Genomic DNA, 26,188 nt, shown 5'->3' with positions numbered 1-26,188 from the left:
TGTATATCTAGCATGACTGATGCTTGAAAAGGTCAGTATTCCCCTCCTGTGTAGAAAGTGTAAAATATTATATTTACAGATAAAAGGACACAATAATTCAGTTGCATCCCCAATAAGCCAAAAGTCAAGGAAAAAGTTTTAACAGGCGCAGAAGTTTAACATAACATACATACATGTGTACATATGTACAACATATATTACACACATGACATGGTACATCATTCTTCCTGGTGCACCTGATTCATTCATTTAATTATTTGCAGTCCAAGAAAACTGTCACTAGTTTCAGAGGTGTTAAGTAAATGCGTTGAGTGCGGACAAATTTCCAGCGTGCAATTTTCGTCCTCAACGTAAGCATTTGTTTAGAAGTGTTTGAAAGTCACATTGTGTTGCATTTTACTCTTTTGCAAGGTAGCGTTCTTTAACACCTAGAACTGCACCACTGAAGTTTGACAGTTGGTTAATGATTTACCCGAACGCTCCGTTCTTCCATCATCTGCCTCACTTCTGTCATTGTTGTCACTTTCAATAAAAGTATCCGATAAATAATAAAGTAAATATAAGTTAAGCTGCATACATTTATACAAGTGGGACTTTTGTATAATTGCATAAGGTGATTTGCCAGTTGCCAATTTTTTCTATGAATGAAAAACAAATCTGCACAGGGTAAAAGAGCCTCACCCAAAAAATTCACTGTAGCAACTAATAACAACGACTTTCCTACATTTACACAACCTCTCTGTAAAAGAGCTGGCGATTGAATTTGTTTATGGTGAAGACAGAACCCTACATCAGATCAAATTCACTACACTCATAATGCTCACTATAATTTGCTGCGTGTTATTTATTTAAATCGGTAAATTAGCAGACATGTTCAATGTTTAAGGCAATTCTCCTAAATTACCAAGATGAAGAGGGTTCCAAAAGACATCATGAGCGTGTTAAATTATGTTTAATGAAAATGTTATCATATAAACTTATTCTGGCAAAATGACTGAGAGGTAACAATTAATACAAAATGAAGATGCAATTAACACAATGCACCCTTAAAGGGGCGAAGAAGTTTAACACGATGCGTATCTTCAAGAGCAAAAGAACTGCCGATAGTCTTGCATTATAAACGGAGTCTTGAATCTTTAGACATACGTTAATGTTTTGGAGACAAAGTTGTATTACTCAGATTTAAAGGGGAACTGTAAAAGAGATGCTGCATCACTGCTGAAGAGGTATTTAGATTTTAATTAATCCCAGTACAGGTGTCCAATGTTCAGAAACATATTTACAAGCACACTACAACAAACTTCAAGGGTAGCTGGAACAGGTCATTCCATACAAGTCAGCTGAAGAAGCTTCTGCCTGTAGGTTAATGTTATTCCTCTCTAAAAGAGTAAAAAAGATGGGTTCCCATTACGGGTGGGGCGGAAGAAAAACCTCTGCCAAGGTAGCAGATCCAGGAGAAATGAAATGAGGTGAAATGACTGCATTTCATTTGCAGCTATCACTACAACAATCAGTCAATAAATAATAAACTGCTGAGAGATGCTACTGCTCAAGCTGTAGAGAAAGGGGGGTATTCACAGTGGGAAGGAGAGCTAGAAGAAAATATTCTAACAAATGTACATATCAACAAATTATATCAAGTGATAAATAATGATCATTTTTAATAATACACTTTTGATTATTGTCAGGGAAATAGTGATATATACACACACACACACACACACACACACACACACACACACACACACAAAGCCCCTGGCAAAACATTATGGAATCAGCACCCTTAGAGGAGGCTTTATGACACAAAACAATTTTTGATTAACAGCTAAACATTCTGGCTTCATGAAACACACCTCAAACAATTTCAACTGCTTTCATTAATGGCATATTTTCAGATTTCCAGATCAAGTCTACTTAATATGCCATTAATGAAAATCATTTCATTGAACTTGTTTGAGTGATTTCATTTAAGTGATCTGTGATTTGTTTAGTTTGGTGATTCCGTTTTTTTTTTTGCCAGGGGTTGTATATATACATACATATGGGCGCAATAAGTAAACAGTAGTCCTAGTTGGAATTTCACTCAGTTTCACCAATATTTTGAAGTGAACTGGTTTCTGAGGAGCCGGACTGATTAGACTGAGGAATATGTTCTCAGTGAATGCAGTGTTTTTGATCTCTTTCTTTTTGCCATTCCCTTTTCAGGCAGTGTGAGACAAATCTGTTCTTAGGAGTTCAGACAACGAAGACCTGAGTCAGGTGTTGTAACTCCTGGGTGTGCGCGAGTGTGAATAACAGTGTCCATTCACATTAGGCGTTCTTATGCATGTTTGTGTGGGCAGGAAGAAAAAACATGAGAGTGTACATGAGAGAGCTGACAGGTTCTAACTGAGAGTCTGATGAAAGATGGAGTTTCTGGTGTGAAAGATGCGATCGGCAGGTGGAATGGGAAATCCCCTGCATGGCAGAGATAAACTGTATAATCCTCCTCATCTTGGTTTGGTTTACCTGCAGTTTGTTGACACAGTGTTCGTGTTACTTCAGGTTGTGTTATTTTGCCAGGTAATCCAAAGCTTCCTTACTTTGGAGGGCAAGTCCATTGCAGCTAGTATAAACAAGCACTACATTTCCAACATCTACCCACCCACAACAACAATAGAGAAAAAATGGCCAGTAGTACAGTTTTAGTCATCACAAGTGGAAAACTGCAGTCGCTCCCAAGATTTCAGGCTGCCGCAGCACCTGCGAGAACCAGACCCAAAAACGCAGAAATTGAGATTACCAACATATTTGTAATTAATTAATTTATTACAACAGAACATAGTGTTTACCAACAATACATCTCTGTGTTAAACTGAACAGATGATCATTTGATGAAATGTGGTATGGAGTGTGATAATACTCTTATTAAAGTAAATTTAATTCTGTTATAGTACAAAGTGCATACACAACCACAGCTTCTTCTATAATTTTAACTTAATTTGACTAAAATGCTGAAAAGAACTAGGGAACGCTGGGTAATAATTGCAAAGAGCGTCAAATTCTGGGGAGACATCAGAGGAAAAATGTTGTGCTTCAACTCACCTCTGCAGCAGATGTCACTGACATTATGGCCAAAGAATAAAGGCAAGAGAAAAGAAAAGGAACAGAAATAAAAACTGCAGAGCACCAACAGAATGGAACAGGGAGAGAAACAAGACAGACAGAAAGACTATTAATCACCGTGACAGAATCCGTGTAAAAGTACAACTGCAGACTCAAAAGGTGCAAGATGAAAAAGACTGTATAATAACTCACTTTTATAGCCTAGTGTTTCCTTCCACAGTTCTCACCTCATGGGTTTTAGTAGAACTACCACCTCTATTAGATCAACTGTTCAAATTTCACTCTCTGATTCGGATTCAGAACCAATACATGACGATCACACAATGAAACCCATTGCCTGGCAAACATTATTTATGTTCCTCTTCCTCTTAACACTGCAACCTATTCTTTTTAAAGATCTCTGGATTTCAGGTTCCTTCCTGTGGTACACTGAATTCTCAGAGTACACTGGTGCTTGAAAGTTTGTGAGTCCTTTAGGAGTGTCTATATATCTGCATAAATATGACCTAAAACATCATCAGATTGTCATCGGATCAGTCATAAAAGTAGACAAAGAGAACCCAGTTAAACAAATGAGACACAAATACAGCGCCCTCCACTAATATTGGCACCCTTGGTAAATATGAGCAATGAAAGCGGTGAAGAATTGTCTTGTTTAACCTTCTGGTCTTTTGTAAATAAAAATAAAAAAATCACAAACATACTCTACTCTCATGGATATCAAACAATTGCAAATAAAACACAGGTTTATAAAAAAAAATAAACCTTTGTTAAATATAAGTGTGCAACAATTATTGGCACCCTTTTAGGCAATCCTTTGTGCTAGCTCCCTTTGTTAAGATAACAGCGCTGAGTCTTCTCCTATAACACCTGATGAGGTTGGAGAATACATGGCGAGGGATCCGAGACCGTTCCTCCATACAGAACGTCTCCAGATCCTTCACATTTCGAGATCCATGCTGGTGGACTCTCAAGTCAGGGGACTGGGATGGCCATGGCAGGACCTTGATTTTGTGGTCAGTAAATTTTTGGCCTGTGTGTTACCTCATATTTCTACCCCTATGAAACAGGAAATCATGGTTGAACAATTTCCTGTTCCTAGTCAGCCAGCTGTTAAAAAATGTTTTTAAAATATCAATGGTGATATACTTCAAATATATTTTTCTCATATGAATTCATAGGGGTTCCAATAATTGTTGCACACCTATATTTAACAAAGATATATATATTTTGCTAAACCTGTGTGGAGTTTGTAATTGTTTGATATCCATGAGAGAAGAGTAATTTTGTAACTTTTTTTAAACAAAAGATCAAAAGGTTAAACAACAGAGACAATGTTTCACAGCCATCTTTGCTCATATTTACCAAGGGTGCCAATATTAGTGGAGGACACTGTAGAAGATGTATAAAAATCCCAAATATACAAAAGTGATAAAAGAAATGCTTGACTCAATAATACTACCCTGGTTAATAATGTAAGAAAACTAACATGATCTCACCAGCATAAAGGTAACAGACAGCTTCTAGGTTTCATCAGTTACTGGCAGTGTTAGGACTGCTAGGTGAAATATTCCTTTAACAAGTCGTAATGGACACATGAAATCATCTCACCTTCTCCTCTAGATCCTTAATTTGCCTTCTCTGAATATCTGTCTTATCCTCCAAGTCTCTTATTCTCTGTGATGAGAGATAGATATAAAACATTTTACAGGTAGAAGAAACAGATACAAGTAATTCAGTATAAAGGTATTTACTTGTATTTTGATGTCAGTGGTGCTTCACACTTAAGAATATGCAAACATTAACAGGCACATAGTAATGCATGACGAGCCAAATAGTGCAACATAATTTATTTTGATTATCTAAATTTCAAAACTGAACTAGTCAGCTCATTAAGTTTATGTGGTAAGTTTAGGGGTTGTAAGATGCCCATAATCAGAATGAGCAGAGCGGCCATAGAACGGACCCAGTGGAGTTTGGCCAGTCAAAATCAGTGAAGTGAAAATTGTGCTTCGTAAGGGATTGAACCCAGACATTAGGATTAATATGACAAGTGTGCTAACACACTGAGCTACCAGACAGCATGGCAAGAATGCTGGAAAGCACAGTGTTTTTACATATTGTGAATGAAATCCCTAGATCCTGGATGAGCTGACCTGAAGAACCTTCAGTTAGATTAAAGGCCAACCCCCGAAATCTATGTTTTTGTTACATTTTTCAAGAAATTCACTCGAGTTTAATTCTTTAATACAGTAGATTACCTGGTGGGCTTGATGGAGGAGCTCCATTCTCTCCTGCAGCACCTGGCAGTCGTACTCGCGGCTCTTTCTCAGCATCTGGCGTCGTAGCTTCTCCACAGCTGCGCGCAGCTCATCTCTCTGCAGCTCACTCAGTGGCTCACCGTATTTGATCACCTTATCTTGTTGCAGTGCATTATACAGGGTTGCCTCCAGCTCCTGGATTTGCTGTTTAGAAACACACACAAATGTTCATGCCACCAGCTATGCATGGAGTCCAGTAAGAGCTGCTAAAAACTGCACTACCGATTATTAATTCGCTATTACTATTATGAAGCCATAGGCTGGCTTTATAACGCATGGCCTCATGGTCATAAAACTATTAATTTAAAGACACACACACACACACACACACACACACATTGAAAAACAGACAGTTGTCAGCATTCTTGCTTCATATTTGTAAGGCTACTGTGAGTAGGATTTTTAATATATTATATATATATTATAATATTAAATCCTCAACAAATAAATGACCAAGTATTATATTTTTGTCTCATTTGTTTAATTGGGGTCTCTTTATCTACTTTTAGGACTTGAGAGGAAATCTGATGTTTTAAGTCATATTTATGCAGATAATGTAGAAAATTCTAAAGGGTTCACAAACTTTCAAGCACCACTGTAGATGAGCCTTTATTTTTAAGTCTTCCATCATTGAAGCTTCTGCTGTGCTCTGGCAACACTAAACCCGTGAGCGCCTACAGCAGGGCTCTTACATGTTTTCCAAGAAATTTAATACTAACCTTCGGATTAAATATAAATGAATCTGGTTTCTTGCCTATTCTTTTTCTTTTTAAATTATTGGTTGTTTATTTGTTTTAATGGCATAGAGTACATCAAAATCAATGTAAGAATCGATGGTCCAACTATTTCTATGATAATGGATTTAGCAAAAGGGGTTTTAAAATATAAATCTCTCTCTCTCTCTCTCTCGATCTCTCTCTCTCTCTCTCTCTCTCTCTCTGACTCTTGTTTGGCTTGCTCTGCTTTCTTGTCTCTCTCCGTTTTCCTCTTTCTTTAATTATTTTTTAACATTTATATTATATTTTATATTTCTTTTTCTACCAAAAAGGGCAAAATTCCAAAAGTAGCTTTTAGTCAGTAGTTTCATGTCCATAATCATGCCTTACCCTTCTTCTGAAGAAACATGGTAAACAGACTGATGTTGGCATGTGAGGCGGAGCTGGACTAATACAGGGTCATGCCTCAGTTACTAATGATTCTGACCTTACTTTACAACCATAAAATATTTATGTCATGCTGAAATTTATGTTTACGGCATTGTACAGTTGATGCCAAAAGTTTACCCACACCTAGGCTAATTACATTCACACTCAATTTTCACAACTCCACAGATTTCACGTTATCGCACATTTCCTGTGTTAAATCAATTAGGGAATCTACTTTATTCCCATAAGAGGTAGTTTCAAAATAATAGCTACGAAAAAGATTTATTTCAGCTTTTATTTAATACATTAGATTAGGGATCAATTTACATTTAAATTTAATATCCGGATCTCTGTTTGCTTTGTGAAGATGTCCATTGTTAAATGAGCTATTTAACCTCTTAACAATCCTGTAAAATGGGCCTAAAATGCCTATCCAAGGCAGAGTAAAATTAAAGCTGTTCTTGCATGGTTTTGGTCTCTTTTGAAAGGTGACACTCTTGTTCTTCTGTGATTCTCACTTCCCCAGTTCTCACTACAACTGGGGGCCATTAGCTGGGAAAAACAATGGGACCACAGCATGAAGCTTTACGTAGTCCAAGTTCAAATTTGATAACAATACCAAAGAAAATTTATATTTTACACAGCTTGTTCTAAGGGTATGTCCATGTGTTTTACCAAAATCACCTTTTGGAGACTCCAAAGGACCCTTGGTAACCATGTTCATCTGTGGTCTCTTTATTGTTCTTTGTATCTTGGCAAGAACCGGCCACTGGGGATGTTATTTGCAAATAATGCTTTGGACCCCACAGATCAATGATGGTGATGAATTAATAATAATAATAATAATAATAATAATAATAATAATAATAATTATTATTATTATTATTATTACCTACCATATAAGCCTGATCAAGGGCCTGCTTTCTGTAGTCAAGCTCCTCCTCCAGATAGCCTTTTTGCTTGCAGAACATCTCCTATTAGATGAAAGCATTTTCTAAGCTACACCTTTAGTGCACAACAAAATGGTTTTAAAAATTCAAAGTACAGAATACAACCTTCTCAAATGATTCACAAGTATGTTCACGATTAACTAAAATACTAACACATATTTCAGCTTATAAGAAGTACTGCAAACCCAAAGAATGATACGAATCACAAGTTCTACTTTTAGACATTAAAACAAAATCTATGAGGCATTTATGATGTTCTTTGGAGGCTGATTGTCAGGTTGACCATACCATCTCCAGCTCCAAGTCCATCATCTTCTGATGGAGTGCTGCCTCTGTGCCCTCAATCTGCTGGATCCACTAAGGAGTGTATTCACACAGACAATAATCTCATTAAAAAAAAAAAAAAACCTATCTAAATATGCTGAATAATTATGGTTTAACCTCCTAAAGATTGTGCTGTAGTTTGTATTACTTTATGGAGTATAAGTTCAAACATAAAAATAGTGTTTTATTATATTAACCTTCTCAGCCAGAGACAGGACAGTACTTGCTTGGATAATGGCCACCTGTTCTTCATTCCTTAAATTCTGTTGGAAGTGTGGAAAGCAACCGGAATAGTTATGTTTCAAATTCAGACACTATATCAAATAAAGGAAAGCAAATATTAAAAGTCAAACTCACCCCATTATCTCCTAGAATATCTAACAATTTGATGAGATCCGGTATACACACATCCTGTAGGGGAGAAATTAGAAGTACATAATCAATCAATAACCCACATACCCCATTACGGCCCAGTTATCTGCTTACCTTTACTCCTTCCTTTATACAGTAGATCTGAAGGGCACTTATTCCCTCCGAGAAGGGGTGAATTGAAAGAGTGAAGGGTGGGGATCTCCTCTCTCTCTCCTATTAAATTAAAAACCAGGTAATCACACCAACCAAAACATTACTTTATTTAAGTGCTTTTTACATGGACACTCAGAGCTTAGGTTTATAATACATAACAACTCTGAAAACACTGACTGTGGTACCCTAATAAATAGTTACCCAGTAGCTGAATTAACATTCCAAATGCATAGCCAGCACCGTCGAGCTGAAGCTAGGACCGCTAAATATTAGATCTCTTACATTTAAAGTGCTTACTGTCAGAGAAACAGTAACTGATCAGTGATTTAACGTATTTGTTTAACAGAAACATGGGTTATCCCCTGCCTATTTGGTGAATAGTTTTGAGCATTTGTTTGAAGTTACAAATTCAGCAGGTTTTCCTTCTTCTTACACCTAATGAGCCTTTTTTCCCCTCATGAGAATATTAATAATACTATTTAAGGCTAGTGACAATTGGTAGGATTGAGAGTGCAGAGGAGCATATGAGAATAAAATGTTTTCACCAATGTTATTGTAGCATTCTTATCATTATGTAGCACATGGGAAAGCTAGCAGCACCTTAGCAACCAACTGGAATGTCATAACAACACCCAAGCAACCACCTAGCAACCACCTAGCAAGCAACGTGAATATGCTACCAACATTTTAACATAGTATGGCAGCGGGGGTTTGTCAAGCATCAGCTGTCGACGGAGAGGAGGCAGGTCGAACCCGGCAGTTAAAGCGTGGTGATTCTCACCTGTGTCTTATTATTATTAAAGTTGATACACTTGAGTCGATAAAGGTGATACAAGTAAATATTAATATAACTTTTGAACTTAAGCCACCGACACTGAATATGGCCCTATGTGCTCAAGCATAAAAACCCTTTAAGCAGGACTTTGCTGCCGACTCGGTAGCAGTGTAACTCAAGGTGCTATATCAATAAAAGCATAGAATGAGTCTTGGAAACAGTAAAGTTTCTTTAGTAAATTGAGGAGCAAATGGATACAACCTCTAGTTCAAGTATGCGAAACTCAAGCAGCTCATTCTGGTCTTTAGAGTCCTGGAGCTCTTGCTGCAGTCGGGAATTTTCATTATCCATCTTTTCCATCTGGCAAAGAGCAACATTAAATGGTAGAGAACAGTGAACGAAAATATTACAACATCCTCATAAGCTTTGCTCTGAAATGAGATAACTTATTCCAATGAGCCAAAACATTATAACCTTCTGCCTAATATGCTTTTGGTCCTCCACATGTCAATAATAGTGGAGGGCACTATATATCTATATCTATCTATCTATCTCTATATACATATATATTATAGCAAGCCTAGGCAGCGGCAATTTGGGCACAGACACAGGAGGCCACTTAGGTGCAGAACTTGGAGGGTTTGAAGGTGTGAAAAGGGGAGGTGGGGTGAGGTGCTCAGGGTTTGGTGTCGTCCTCGTTGGTCCAACCACTGTTTTTATGTTTTGTGATAGTTGTTCATGAGTCCCTTGTTTATCCTGAGCTAACTGCCCACTGTTCTTCAGAAAAATCCTGCACATTGTTTGTTTTTCTGTATATTTGACCCCTTTCTAACAGTGGCTATATTAAGTATATCCATTTTTACACACAGAGGATAACTGAGGAACTCATACACAACTATCACAAAAGGTGCAAACATTCACTGATGCTCAAGAAAGTAACTCACTATATTAAGAGCCAGGGGGATGTAAACTTTTGAACAGGATGATCATGTACATTATTATAATTTTCTCTGCCACAGTACTCCTTCTGTCAGTTCAGACCTGAGGGGATAGCGTTCGCTATCCTCACTCATCGCTGAGCATTGGGTGTGGTTTGTCCCTCCCCAGACCGCTGAAGGTAGGTTCTCACCACTGCTGACCAGAAACACCCCACAAGTCTTGCCTGCACTGACCCAGACCCAGTCATCTAGCGACAGCAATCTGGCCCTTGTCAATCTCCCTCAGGTCTTCAATCCTGCCCATTTCTCCTGCATCCAACATGTCGATTAAGAGAACCAACTGTTCACTTACAGTACCATCTAATATGTCCCAGGCCCTGACATGCATCGATGTGAGAGATAATCAGTGTGATTCGCAGATGAATGTTATTTCATCTGTGAGTGGTCATAATGTTTTGACTCATCTGTGTATATAGAATATTAGCCAGCATTCAAATAAAACAATAGAACTGGCCCTGTGGCACTTTGGGTTGGGAAGTAGGTAAAACAGCGACCATGTCAAACCTTCTCCAGGAACTCTTGATTGCGCTTGAGGAACAGCTGTTTCTCCTCTACCCATTTGGAATCCTAAAACCAATGAAAGCATGAATTAAGTGCTGTAACCATTTTATCATGCTGCACAACCCAATGTTCTTACCGATGCATGGTAGCGTATAAACTGCAGCAAACATTAATGAGATTGATGAAAACATGTTCAGGCATGTGACTACAGGCCTACTTATAGTTTATATAACTACTCAATGGTTTGTAAAACTGTAAAAAATAGCAAATGAACTAATGTGTACGTAAGGTTTATTGAAGGGGAAATGTATTTGGTTAAAAATGTATTAAATGGGACTAGATTTTAAGAAGGTATATATAATAATTGCATTTGGATATCCCAAATCCCCTTGTCACACTTTAATACTGATTTTGTCTATTAGAAGAATTTCACACTTACAAAAATATACACAATGCAAAATACTGGTGAGTAGTATTTAGTGACTAAACCTATTAGTATTTTATGATTAGATACACGCATTTCTCAGTACTGAGTTAATTTAAGAAAAGGGTTAGGGTTAGGTTTCGGAATTCTCTCCACAGTTCTCTTTACTAGCATGTAGCTCAGCACAGTAGTTAACCTCACATCAAAAATGTACTCACATGCTAGTTACATACAGAAACTAAATCAAAAGTTCAAAAGTTTACATACACCAAGGCTAAATATATTCAAGCATCTATTTTGCTCACATCAGACGTAATTTTAAAAACATCAAGACGTGGAGAGAGGTTAGAGGGATTTATTTCACCTTTAATTCACTATATCAGAATTCTAGTGAGTCAAAGGTTTAAACAGACCAATTGACTGTCTCTTTAAACAGTCTGGAAGATTCCAGAAATTATTTGGGAGTGTACCTGTGGCTGGAAAAGGACCTACCTTCAGAGACAGTGTGTTTTTGTGCCCATGATACTATGAGAAAATCCTAGCAAGTCAGCCAAGACCTAAAAAAAATGGACCTCCACAAGTCTAGTTCTTCCTAAGGAGTATTTCCCAAATAACTGAAGGTACCCAAGCAGAGGCACCAATGAAAAGTTAAACTGAACTCCAAGACAGCAACAAAGGAACTTGTTGAAAGAGTTGGTGGCATCAAGTATGAAAGTATGTCTATACAGTGTACCACAGTGTGAAAATCTACTGCGCAAAGAAGTGTGTACTCTAAGTCCAGCATGAATAAAACAGACCAGTTTTCGGGTGATCACCAGCCTTCTAGTGGAGTGTCCTCTGGTCAGATGAAACAAAAATTATACTGTTTGGCCATAATGATCGGCATTATGTATGGAGAAAAAGGGTGAAGAACACCATCCTAACTGTGAAACATGTAGCTATGAGTAGCTTATAGGCCCAAAACCAGACGGAACCATGCTGAGACACCCACATTTGACCCTTGTATGTCCACTAACTTCACAAGCTCAGCTGTATGAGCACAGCATCGCGAGGGAAAGCTCCTCGACCATGGTAACGACAGGTTATGACAAGCCAAAGGTTTGTCAGGTGGTGGGAGGTGCAAAGACAAACTCAGGTGAGTGCTGCACAAAACCACAAAACAGTTCATCTTTAACTTAAAAAAAGACAAATTGATAGGAGTCTATCTCCAGCTTTGGATGACAGATTACCTGTAGCTCTGACTGTAGTTACCAGCTGTTTTTCAGATAGCTCCAAGACATACAAAAAAGTCTGGCCTGGCTACGTGCACAAGAAGGTATCCAGGTGTTAAACACCACCTGACAGAGGTTAGAAATTCTGTAACCTTTACTTACTTGTCCTCTGGACACGAGCTCTTTCTCTAGGTCTTCAATTTTTGCTTTATACCTCTGCACATCAGCTTGGAGCTGCTCATGAGCCTGCAAAAATACATCATTTCTTCATCATAAAAAATTCTTCTAAAATATTTTATTCAAGTTTTCAGCTGACCCACCTTCACAGAGTGGTTCTGAATGTAAAATCTGAGACGTTGGACAGAGCATTTACTGACTGTGGCAACACAGATGAAATGTAAAGACAAATCATAGGGTTTTAGCCATGGGCACATTTCAATGAGTAATTGAAGGCGAGTCTGGCATTTCTCAACCGACCATGAGCCAAAAAATGACGCGTCTTGCATGCATTCATATTTTCCATGATACGTTATGTTTCCAAATACACCAGCAGAAAAAGCAGCAATAATGAGGGATTTTCCTGCTATCCCAGATTGCACAAATTTAACTGTGGCAACAGATTGCACGCATAGCTATAAAATCATCCTTTAAAGGGAAATTTACCCTACATTTGGAAATTTATTTGAATAGATGGCGAGGAGGCGTGATGATTCTCACCTGTGTCTTATTACCACCAGTCTACTGATTTGTGTTTGGCCAGTAAGTGAGATTTTATCGAAAAAAAAAAACACTAGACCAAATTGTATTATGTCAAATAATCAGTCATTGTTAGAGCATCTTCCTATGGGCACTTTGTGAGATAAAGTGTTCATCTCTATACATAAGGAATACCTTGGCTTCCATTTCAGCGTCAAAAACACCACCTTTCTGCTCCTGCAACAGGGCGTAGGCTCTCTGAAGGGCCTGGTACTCCCGTGTCAACTGCCTGAAGCGCAGCTCAGACTCCTCATTGGCCAGACCCTGCAAAAAAAGCTCATTCAATGAAGGAAACTTGGGGGTTTGTGAGATAACAGTGTAAATGCAGAATGAAATGGTGTCATTGTAAAGAAAAAATAAAGGCATAGTACAGGACATACAGCAGATGTGCAATGAGAAATAGCAATGAAGAATAAGAGCAAAGACAGTGAAAAAGTGAAAAGTTGACTATTTGAGTAAGAATTGAGAAGTGAGCCCAAGGTACGATGAGAAGAAAGGAAATGTACCACAATGTGCACAGGAACTGTATAGTAGTACTACATCAACACAACCACTGTGGTAGTAACTGTGGTCTTTAAGACAGTCTGCCATTCATCTGAGCAGCTACATCAGTTCAGCTGATGAGAATCTCCAAAGACACGCAGCCATTTGGTGGTGTGTAGTGACATAGCTAACACAACTACAGACATTTTGGCTTCCAAGAAGAGATTTTAAAATCCACAAGATTTCATTTATGATGTTCATTACTATGGAACATCTAATGCCATATTGTTACTTAGCTCAAATGATGTTAAAGCTTACACTGTTTTATTCTCACCTCATCCAGTTCTTCATCTGGTGTGGCTGGAGTACGATCCATACGCAAAGAGGCCACGGAGGAGGTCTCGGAGTCCACGGACTCTTCGTCGTATCCATAGAATGTGTCCACAACAATATGCCTCTGAACAGGAGGCACACATTTTAGTAAACATGGAGAGGTCAATCATTATTATTTCAGTTACTAATGGAGTAAGGTATACATATGGAAACTGACAAATTAACCCTCTTCCAAAGCTTGTACATCCTCATGATTGCAGGTCTATGCCCTGGTGTCAGTGCTATAAGAAATGCAGTGCATCTATCAGTCATTTCAGTGCTATCTATCAGTGCTATCTACAAAGACATTTCAGACACTTTAATTTTGTTCCTGTTGGGTGGAAATATAGTTTCCAGAATATAATGTCTAAGCCATTTACACAAATTCTGCTATTCATTAGAGAAATGAAGCCAGGCAGTTTTTGGAAAAATTGCTTCTAGTATTGCCCTATTTTTAATAACATTTCTTTTTTTAAATGTACCATTACAACACAACAGGCACAAAAACAAACATGATGTCATCACACCTTAATAGGCCTGCTTCGTTTATGCCGCTTCTTCCTGAGAAGTTTTTCTCTATCCTAAAACAAGGACAGTTCGTTAGGCCAGTTGCTCAAAAATGAAGTAAAGTATTTTATAAAAAATAACTGGTGCCAACGTTGCAAACAAAAAACAGGCAGATAGAGAAAACAGAATGCACCACAAAACCCCCAGCTTAAGTGTGTGAACAGGACAGCTCAGTGGTTAGGATCATTGATAAAACATGGTTTAACTGATCTTTAACTGCAATTGCAGATTTGGGATTTATAAGCAAGAGAGAAGGAGTGGCATAGCTAGCAAAGTGGGCAACACATACACACACACACACACACACACACACACACACACATATTTGCAGGGTCCATACTGAATGACATCAGTAACAGAGTATTCAACCCCCAATGTCCTACAGAAAACTAAAGTGATAAACACTCACTCTGTACATGTAATGATGGTTTATTTCTTGGGACAGCTGCAGAGTTATTGTGTAGGCTATTTCTTCAGTTTTCCAGGACTAAACACAGTTTGCTGCCATTTTTGCAAAAAATAATATGGAACCAGCCCATAGTACCTACTACTCAAAACTATCTAGATTTCATTCCAGACTTGTAGTGCTGCTACATTCCACAGCTGCAACTGTACGGTGAGCATGGGCTCACACCTTACAAGGCTGACCCAAGTGACAAATTCCGTCAGGTGTTGGATTTTGTGTCATTCAATAATTCAATTACTCCAAATCCTGAAATGTATCACCAAGTGTAGAGGTCTTTGTGTATTTATATACACACTATTGCAGGCATTTAAAGGGTCATAAACTAAAGCTAATAATAAGGTAGACCTTTTAAGCATGCAAATGCCTTTTTCAGAATAAATCACACACATGTTCAATAAAATGACCAATAGTGAAGTTTCTCATGCACTGATACAGTTTCTGACTCACTCTCGTCAGATCGTCGATCATGCTCTGCTGCTCAAGAACCTGCAACTTCAGAAACTCAATCTCTTGTTCATCCTGAGCTTGGTCCAAGTCGTTCAAAGACTTCAGCTTCTTTAGTGGTGGATGAGAAGTCATTTTCTCTTTCTGGACAAAAAGATAAAGTAAATTAGATTTAATTATCACAGTGAAAAGATACTAACATTTCATTTGGCCCATTATCATTTATTAAATGTCCACATTAATAATTAAACAGGACCATAACTTCATAGTGTCCCTACCTATGCTACATATTTAAACAAAAATGCTCTGTCTCAATAAACCTTATAATTGCCTTGGACCAAATATGAAGTTGCAAACCAACATAAAATAGAAGATGGCTGCTGACCTGCACTATTATCAGGGCCCGAGCACCGATGGTGTGAGGCCCTATTGGATCTGCTCCGTTTATTATTATTATTATTATTATTATTAGGGCCCGGTGTCGAGGCAATACATTTCTGGCAAAAAAGGGGAAAAGGAAGTGTCTCATATATTCTGCATGCAATGAGTGATATAGATTCAACTTGAGCCGTATGTTTGGTTCTCGGGTCTGATCACATGGATGTGACTACTGTCAGTCACGGTCATAGCGCCACCAATTGGCAGCAGGAAGTTTATCACTTAAAACAGGCTTTTAATTAGTCTTCTCAGGTTGTTTTAAGGCTTTTGGGTTTTTTGCTCCCCTTATTGTGAGTCATGGTCATCACGTTAGACCAGATGAATTAAAATGGTCTTTATCGGGCTCCCATTAGACAACTTAGACTAGTCGGTCAGACAACTCACTGACTAGTGGGCTTTGAAATTCTTTACTTTCACGCATCCCTAATATGGAATGGGAAAGGAGTTCATCTGTGTGGCAGATCTATACAGACTTGTGAGTGTGTGAAGGAACCTACCATCTCCAGGTTCTCTTTGGTCAAGCCCTTCAGCTTCTCTTCCATGCGCTGGAGAGACTGAGTCAACTCATCGTTCTTCTTACTCAATAGCTTGTTCTTATCCAGCATCGGCTTGCATTGTTTCTCTGCTTCCCGCACTCGCTTTAGCTGAGAGCGAGGGAGCAAAACACAAAGTACAGTAAAGCAGCAAAGTTGAAAGATGGAAAATTAAATGGACAAACACAAATGAAATAATAAATCTCTACTTACCTTTAAACTTTTTAAAATAAGTTTTCTTTCATCTTATTTAATGTCTTCATATTTTAGAATGAAATTCTAATTAATTACCCTTTTTTTTTTGGTTAATGTCTTTCGTCCTTGTTCACAAAATATTTTTTAGGAATTTTACATACTAGCTCATTTCTTTCATCCAGCAGAAGTGTGTTACGGTCTTCCAGCTTTCGGATCGTGGAGTTCAGTTCAGCAACGCGTCTTTGATTCCTCCTCATTTCCTGTGCATAAGAGAGCAAACATACAATAAAATAATTGCACTGAAAAAGTCCACAAAAATTGTCAACAAAAGTTGTTTTTAAAAGTGCTATATAAATAAATTTGATTGACGTTACGTGTAATGTGTTTGCCTGAAAATGAGGTTTGTCTACTTTAGTACTGATCTGTATCCCACTGCCACTGGCTGGAATACGTCATGCTCATGTCTTTCATCATTATAATAGCGTTGACATTTTGGAAATTATTTTGAGATATATATATATATATATATATATATATACACACAGTGCTGTGAAAATGTATTTGCCCCATCCTAATTTCTTCTGCAAATCGTTTCAGAAATTAAAACCAAGTCTAAACACAAAACACAGTTGTTAAATGATAATGTTATTTATTGAAGCAAAAAAAGTTATCCGATACCATCTGGGCCTGTGTGAAAATGTATTTTCCTTTGAGAACACAAAATCAACAAATCTTTTTTTTTTCTTTTTTTAAGATATCAGATTAGTGAAATATATTTTATCAATTACCATTTTTAATCACTGGGGATCCTATAGCTTGTAACATACATTAGGATGGGGTGAGCAGGTACTTACCGGGCTCCCACAGTGCTCTGCTCCATCGCCAGCCCTTCCAGGGATCTCTCTTTTTGGACTTCCAAGGTTACATTCTGCTTCCTTCACAAGGAAAAGCTGTTCATCCAGTGCATCCTTCTGAAGCTGCAACCGCTGCAGGAAACCTGTAGTAGTCTCCAGCTCTTTCTCCAAAGAGAAAATTGTCCTGTCTTTCGCTTTGATTTCATCTACCTGGAAGTTTGCACACAGTTCAAAGTTATTTCTGCTAAAGGGGGCAATACTAGCTTCTGAGGACAAGCGTGTACTTACTTTTTCCACAGGGGAATATCACATCTATTGACATTTCTGTTGAATAAATGATTGAAAAACTAATTTTCCTTGTGGGTTTTTTTTCAAGTACATCAGCTTCATTAATCGGCACTGTTTCAAATATGATCAAATGTTTACTTGTTCAGATATGTCAAAAAAGCCTAAATTTCCATGCGGTGTACTTATTTTCTCACATGATTGTGTGTGTGTGTGTATATATATATATATATATATATATATATATATGTGCGTGTGTGTGTATATTATTTATATATATAATTTTTAAATATCTGATTAATCGCAAAAAATAAAAATAGACCGATTATTAAAGTAATCATTAGTTGCAGCCCTAATCTCTGTATATTGTGGTGGTCACCGATGAAGCTGCAACATTTACATGTATAGCACCCTCGTCCAGAGCGATTTAAAGTTCTTTGAAGTCACTATCAATAAATACAGCCTGATACTAGTTCACTGGGTCATGGACTAAGTGTACGATCAGTCTAAACTCTGTTGGAGAGGGAATATAGAATGAAAAACACAAGAATTCAATTTAAATAAGCAACCATGTGCAATATTTTCAGATACATTGCAGCAGTGCCCCAGCACAGTCGTTGAACTGTCCAGTGTCCAGTGTGTGCAAGAGTCATCATGCATCACTGCTGCTATTACACTGCAGTTAGAACAAGTGTTGGTCAGAGATGCTCCAGCTGATTGAAGTTCGTATCATGATTTGTCAGGAGATTCTGTCCTTCCACCCTCCATCTAAACACTAAAATGACTGTCACCTAAGATGGGTGCCGATGCACACTCATTTCACACTGTAGATTAATAATGACAAAATGAGCAAGAAACCAACAGGTTTGTAGGCTGTAGATTTTCATGGATGTTCCTGGAAAGGAAACTGCCTTGGTGGTTTAGAATGAAAGGGAAAAGAACAACATTTCTGTAAGTCGTTAAATGCTTAAATGTACATGTACTCTGACTCTGAGCTTCAGCTCAGAGAGATGACACTGTGTTATAATCACATGGCCATTGTGGGCTAGCTTTAAGCAATATGGTGTTGTTTGTTTTGTTTTTCTTTTTTAATAAAAACCTCATTTAATTGCCCTACACACAGGTTCTCAACTCAAAGTGAATTGCCCTGACCAGGCTGCAGTGCCTGTGAATCCATCATGCTGTCATGGTAATCAAAATGGCCTTTACACCACACACTATTTATATTGTTGCTCAAGAGTTCTCACGAAAATATATTTTAAAATGTATATAACCATTATAATGAAACTTTCACTATGTAGAGACCTTTGCAGGTTTGTAATAAAGAATGTAACACATACATTAAATGGCCACTCACCAGCCGCCGAATGTCACGCTCGCAGTCCCACTTGATCTTAGTGATCTGTTCCTGATGCGCCTGGTGCTCAGAGCGCAGATCAACCGCCTTAGTCTTATCAGCCTGGATGGCAGCATTGAGTGCCTCATCTGTGTGACGCTTTACAGCCTTCAGTTCAGCGATCTCGCCTAGCAACTTTGCACGTTCCTGCTCAAAAAACCGCCGTGCCTCGTCACGTGCCTCCAGAGCCAGTGCTGTGCGAACCTTCTCGCCAGTGCCATCACGCAATGCAGCTAATGCAGACCGTAGCCTCTGGATCTCACCATCCTTGATCTTGGCAGTTCTTCCTAGCTCCTGCTCATGCTGTCGCGTCAGTGACTCGCGCAGTGCTGCCAGCTCCTTCAGCTTCTCCTCATGCCAGCGTGCCCGCTGTTCAGTAAGAGCTGCAGTGTGCCGGTGCTGCTCCTGCTCACGGATGCGCTTGGCCTCCTGTGTCTTATCACGTTCCAACTTGCTGACCTGTTGGAGAAAGGGATGCATTAAAGTGGAAGACCGTGTCAGATTTACAGTGCTGTGAAAAAGTATTTGCTGATTTTTTTTGTATATCTCATACTAAATAGTTTCAAATCTTCAATCGAAATACAACATAAAACAAAGGCAACCTGAATAAACACACAATACAGTTTTTATTTTTTTAACTGAAGCAAAAAAAGTTATTCAACACCTATCACCAATATGAAAAACTAATTACCCCCTTAAACTTAAAATCTGGTTGTGTCACCTTTAGCGGCAATAACTGCAACCAAACGCCTCCGATAACTGGAGATCAGTCTTTCACTTACTTACTCACATAGGACTTAGTCCTATGATTTGGATCACTGCGCTTGAGTTTCAACTTACAGACTGAAGACCGGACATTCTCCTTTAGGATTTTCTGGTAGAGAACAGAATTCATGTTTCCCTCAATTACTGCAAGTTTCCCAGGCCCTGAAGCAGCAAATCATCCCCACACCATCACACTCCCTCCACCATGCTTGACTGTAGGTATGATGATCTTTTTGTGGAATTCTGTGTTTGGTTTACTCCAGATGTAACGGGACTCCTATCTTCCAAACAGTTCCACTTTCCACTCATCAATACACAGAACATTCTCCCAAAAGGTTTGAGGATCACCAAGGAGTGTTTTGGCAAAATTCAGATGAGCCTTAATGTTCTTCTGGGTTAGCAGTGGTTTTCACCTCACCACCCTTCCATGGATGCCATTTTTGCCCAATGTCTTTCTGATAGTGGAGTCATGAACAGTGACCTTTACTGATGTAAGACAGGCCTGTAGGTCCTTTGATGTTGTCCTTGGCTGTTTTCTGACTTCCTGGATGAGTCATTGCTGTGCTCTGGGAGGAATTTTGGAAGGCCGGACACTTCTGGGAAGGTTCACTACTGTGCCGGGTTTTTCCATTTGGAGATGACGGCTCTCGCTGTGGTTCTCTGGAGTCCCAGAGCCTCTGAAATAGCTTTGTAACCCTTCCCAGACTGATGTCTTTCAATCACCTTCTTCATCATCATTTCTGGAATTTCTTTCAACTTCAGCACAGTGTGTTACTGAGTAAGACTTTTAACCAACTCCATGCTGATGATAAAGTTCTATGTAAGTGTAGATGTGATGGAACAGGGTTCGCAGTAATCAGACCTGGTTGCGTCTCGTGCAGCTGAACCCCATTATCAATGCAGTTTCATAGATTTGGGGAATTAGTAACTACGGGGGCAAATACATTTTCACACAGGCCCAGTTGGTATTGGATAACTTTTTTGCTTTAATAAATAACATTATCATTTAAAACTATATTTTGTGTTTACTCAGGTTGCCTTTGTTTTATCTTAGATTTTGTTTTAATTTCTGAAATAAATTAAGTATGAGATATACACAAAAACGGAAGAAATCAAAAGCAAATACTTTTTCACGGCACTGTATGTTTTGAATTTCCAGTTTCATTTTAGTCATTCACTGTCGTATCATTGTACTTGCCAGCGTTACATTATCATGCCCTTGTGTCTCATGCCAAACCTGATAAAACCTGATCCTTTTCCAGTCCATGTCTCATTCCCTGTCCCTATCTCAGCAGTCCCAATCCATGTCTACAGTGCCTTACACAGACTGTATACTATAAGTGCAAATTTGAGAATATTAAATTGGCTCAAAGATTATTTTGTTGAACCACCCACCTTGCATTTTTCCTGGTGCAGTTCAATTTGAATGTCCGTTAGTTTGGACCTGAGATCTTCATTGGCTGCTTGTAAGGCAGAGATGATGGCTTCAGGTTTTTCACCCTTGGAACGCCCTTTTTTCGCCATTGGATCAGATCTTACTACACGTCCTCAAACTCAACTCTCAATTATCCAGTGCTTAAATACACGAAACTGAGGTTTCCAATGCCGTCTCTTCCTCATTATTCTGGCAGAGAGAATACCTGTAGGAAAGCATTGATAAGAGGAATTTACAAACAAGGGAATATACAAAAACCCCAGCTACTTCTCTTCCACTTTCCTAGCATGTGGTCTTAGCTACTTCACCCCCACATGCTGCCTTTATGGATTAAAATAGAAATACTTTTAATGCTATTCAATTTGGCGGATTTTTAATGATTTCACTACTTTTAGTCTTTTTACAAAAAAAACTTGAATGATTAGACCTCTAGAAGTCTAAAATAAATCTCTTAAGTAGAGATTTTTCAGTTAATTGGTAAATGATCTGCACTTATATAGAGCTTTTATCCAAAGCGCTTTACGCTGTGTCTCATTCACCCATTCACACACACACACACACACTCACACACCAATGGTAGCAGAGCTGCCATACAAGGTGCTAACTTGCCATCGGGAGCAACTTGGGGTTCAGTGTCTTGCCCGAGGACACTTCGGCATGTGGGGTCATGTGGAGTCATGTGGGCCGGGAATCGAACCGCCAACCCTACGATTGGTGTACAACCCGCTCTACCTTCTGATCCACAGACGTGACTTCTAATTTAGAGGTTTCATAGCAATGGGGGTGAATACTTTTTCACAATCAAAACGTTTATTTAAGTCTTTCCAAAATATACTCTGTAAGGTTTTTTTGTTTTGTTTTTCCTTACACAGCTTACCATTGCTTCTTCACAGTCACAGTTGCACCTCTTGTCTGTAAATGGGACCATCTATGTTGGACGCAGTTTGAGTTTGAATTCAAGGTACCACACTGAATTGGCTTAATTCTTATCTCTCTGATAGAACATTTTCGCTGGAGGTCGAAATGACATTTCTTATCATTTTTATGCAGAGGATACTCAGGTTTACCTCCCTTTGAAACATGGGGAAAATTTTGACATCCTCTTTGTTGAACTGTGTTGCAGAGCTAAGATGCTATCTGGCAGCCAATTTTCTAACATTGAATAATTCTAAAAACGAAATTATTCTCACTAACGCTCTTGTGCCTGAATTACCATGAATCCCCACAGCCACATTCCAAAAGCCTTCCCAGAAGAGTGGAAGCTGTTACAATGGCAGGGGGGGGGTTTGTGTGTGGGGGCAATCTGTGTTAAAGCACACCAATTATGGTTTTGAAATGCGCCTAGTTTTGTTTTGAAGGTCTCATACAATAGATTTACACACATCCAAGCTCAAAAAACACTTTAATGTGCTTGTAATTTAAATTGCAGCATTATCTTTTTTCCCCAGTGTCACAAACGACTCGTTCAATGATTTGTTCTAAAGGCTTCATTCTAAACTCCTCCTTTCAGAGAGCATACTTTGCTCTGATTGGTTAGATGTCCCAGTCTGTTGTGATTGGTCTACCGCTGTCAGCGAGCAGCCAATGAAGACCAGAGGCGGGGCTTTTTGTTACAAACCTACCTAGTTTAGTACAGGAAGTAAAGTCTGGAATCACTAACGACTCGACTCAGCTGTTCAGAATCGTTTCCTTCTTTTGGGAGTCGATAACTGCGTTTGTCGTGCGCTTTGAACTGTGAAACTTTGCAGATGTTTTTACATTCACAAACAGCTCTATAACACACTACATGAAAGGGAATATCTGAAAAACCATAATAGGTGCACTTTAATCCCCATGGTTTTGGAATGGGCACATATGGGTGTGATGGTCAGGTTTCCACATACTTTTGGTCATATAGTCTACATGCAGGTTTGTTTTTTTGTTTGTTTGTTTGTTTTTTAATACAGCTGTTCAAATCAAAGGTCAAAATCAGGAAGAAATGTTTTCTAGCCCCATCTTCAGGGAGTTATAGGAAAGCTGAAGTCATGTTTAATTAAAGATTGGTTTATAAATATAGGTTACCCAAGTTTCTATTCTGAAGTGATGAATACATCCGGGTTCTGGCGTTGGGAATAAATCAGATTAAGCCAAATAACACACACAGATGCTTAATATAATACCCCAGTGATATTATAATAGCAATACGGATATCGGTTACGTCAACTAGACTACACAGATATATATATGCTACTGCAGGGGCCTGCTACCGCGGAATACTTGTCTGTTTAGCAGAATAGCATTCCACCGAATGTTACCGCCTGAGGTGATTTATCATCCGGACACCGCATCCTGCAGCTCCGGCTCCGGCCTGAACAATAACGGGTTATTACCGACCAGCAGTGCTGTACACTCGGAGGATGAGCATCCTTCAGCAGTCTGTTCGTTTAACCGATTAGTTATTATAATTATATAAGTTATTTATTATCAAAAAACATTCAAACACTACGTCATTTCATTAGACAACAAATACACATTTTTAATATCCATATCCTGCGTCAGTAATGGCAGCTAAGCGACCACCGTTAGCCTCAGAGCTTCTAGCCGTGCTCCTGACACAACCACATTAAGGGGAAGAAGAAGGGGGGGGAAAGGCAACGAATATCAATTCATAGCGAAGCTAAATATCAAAAACTGTACATACCAAACACGAATCTCGACGACCCACCGTCGCTTTCTTATTACACTCACTCTCCCAAATCCATCCCTGCAGAACCGCTCAGCATCAGCAGCCGTACAAAGCTGTGCGAGAATGAGGAGAATGATGGGCGCTGCGGCTCGATCCCAAATACCTCACTACCTTCAGCCCACTGCATACTCGCTGTCCTGCACTTCATCATGTATGTAGTGCGCAAGTATAGGGAGTAGGAACGATTTGAGATTCAGCCTGCAAGAATACGAGCGCGAGGCAGACTTTCTGGACCCCTCTACTCGCTGCAGCTGAGGTAGATTTGCACTGTTTTTTAAAGACACAGTGACCTCCACTAATATTGGCACCCTTGGTGAATATGGTTGTGAAAAGTTGTCTATATTGTTTCACCTTTTGATCTTTTGTTCATTACAAAAAATGACAAAAAATTTACATGTACATTTATTTATTTAGCAGACGCTTTTATCCAAAGCGACTTACAGATGATTTACAGAAAAATAACAAAAATCTTTGTTAAATATAGGTGTGCACCAGTTATTGGCACCCCAATGAATTCATATGAGAAAAATATATTTGAAGTATATTCCCATTGATATTTTACATTTTTAGTACACCTGGGTGACTAGGAGCAGAAACAGGTTTACTTAAATTAGGGGCATAAATATGAGGTAACATATAGGCCAAATTCCCTTAGGCTGTGTCCGAAATCACGTACTACCCTACTACACATTGTGCCAGAGGGGATCTGAATTTTCAGTCGGCGAGAAACAGTAGGCAAGAAACGCCCAGATGGCGTCCTGCTTCCGGCGAGATATTGCAGTATGCAACCGATGAACACTACGCAAGTCATAAATCCCATAATGCAATGGGACTGGTGTGGACGAGCTCAGAAAAAAAAATGTCGGAAGACAGCGTGTCGACTCTAAGTATTAAAGCTTGGTTAAACAGGACTTGTTTAGCAATACCCAAATAAATTGTTAACTTGTCGAAGGTTTAATCAAGAAAACAGTTGTCACAGCATTTGAAACTTTTTTGTGATCTCCATCATGTTTTAGCCGTCCACGCTAATGAATTTACCTCAGCCTGTTAACCCCGCCCACATTTAAATTTGCTAATTCAGTTAACTTTCCTGATGTGCATTTTGCCGTTAGTGCGGTTGCTTTAATCTGGTTGTCCCTTTAAGATTTTTGTGTTTATGGTGATGTCGAAGGTCACATGACAATGCCAACATGGCAGATGTAGTATGTCAGGATTGTATTCATTCTACACACACATCGAATGCAGTACATACTGTCACAGTACGCTCTTTTGGACATAGCCTTAGTCATTCATAACAATGGGTAAGAGCGAGGAATATAGCTGTGATGTGCGGCAAAAGGTTGTTGAGCTTCACACAATGGGAAGTGTCTATAAGAAAATAGCACAAGCATTGAAAATGCCCACACAGTAAAATCCCTAGTGTTGAATTAACACCCAGAGTGTTTATATGAGTCCACTGGACTTATATAAACACTGTAGGGTGTGAATTCAACACTGTGGGTGTTAAATCAACACTGGTGATTTTGCTGTGCATTTCCCCCATCAGGGCAATAATTAAGAAGTTCCAGTCAACTGGAAATGTTATGAATCAACCTAGAATTGGACGTGTGTCTATCGTCTCAACGTACTGTGAAGAGGACGGTTAGCGTGACCAAAAAAATCTCCAAGGATCACAGCTGGAGAACTGCAGAAGTTAGTCATGTCTTGGGGTCAGAAAGTCTCCAAAACTACAATCCGAAGTCACCTACATCACCACAAGCTGTTTGGAAGGGGTTCAAGAAAAAAGCCTCTACTCTCATCCAAAAACACACTCGAGCGTCTTCAGTGTGCAGACACTACTGGAACTTCAAATGGGATCGGGTTCTATGGTCAGATGAAACCAAAATAGAGCTTTTTGGTAATAAACACCAGAGGTGGTTTTGGTGCACACAGAGAGGGAGCCATATGGAAAAGTACCTCATGCCCACGGTTAAATATGGAGGTGGATCTTTAATGTTTTGGGCTGTTTTTCTGCCAGAGGACCTGGACATTTTGTTAGGATACATGGCATCATGGATCTTAAATGAAAACCTGACTGCCATGGCACAAGGGTTGAGACGAATGCAAGTGCAGTTAAAGCTTTTATTAAAGAGAGGCAGGCAGAAAAATCCAAAATTGAAGGGCAATATCAAGGTTACAAAACAGGCCCAAGGTCA

At 38.9% G+C, this 26,188-nt stretch overlaps 1 protein-coding gene across 1 annotated transcript; it reads right to left on the bottom strand.

The window, feature by feature from the left end:
• Positions 1-740: 740 nt before the first annotated feature.
• jakmip2 (janus kinase and microtubule interacting protein 2) lies at positions 741-24,254 on the bottom strand. The gene is made up of 22 exons (XM_053648691.1): positions 23,949-24,254; positions 21,229-21,473; positions 19,030-19,527; positions 17,361-17,597; positions 17,212-17,220; positions 16,695-16,793; positions 16,303-16,449; positions 15,371-15,511; positions 14,418-14,471; positions 13,853-13,975; positions 13,171-13,299; positions 12,442-12,525; positions 10,648-10,710; positions 9,407-9,505; positions 8,332-8,430; positions 8,203-8,256; positions 8,043-8,108; positions 7,810-7,878; positions 7,468-7,545; positions 5,367-5,570; positions 4,717-4,782; positions 741-3,158 (listed from the first exon to the last, which is right to left on the bottom strand). Exons 2-22 carry the CDS (start codon positions 21,355-21,357, stop codon positions 3,108-3,110), a joined length of 2,499 nt encoding a protein of 832 aa, XP_053504666.1. The 5' UTR covers positions 21,358-21,473; positions 23,949-24,254; the 3' UTR covers positions 741-3,107.
• Between the last annotated feature and the right edge of the window lie 1,934 nt (positions 24,255-26,188).

This window comes from Ictalurus furcatus, chromosome 18, assembly GCF_023375685.1.
Source record: "Ictalurus furcatus strain D&B chromosome 18, Billie_1.0, whole genome shotgun sequence".
NCBI classification, from domain to species: domain Eukaryota; kingdom Metazoa; phylum Chordata; class Actinopteri; order Siluriformes; family Ictaluridae; genus Ictalurus; species Ictalurus furcatus.
Note: the sequence above shows the minus strand (reverse complement) of the source record. Positions and strands in the feature narration are given on the sequence as shown.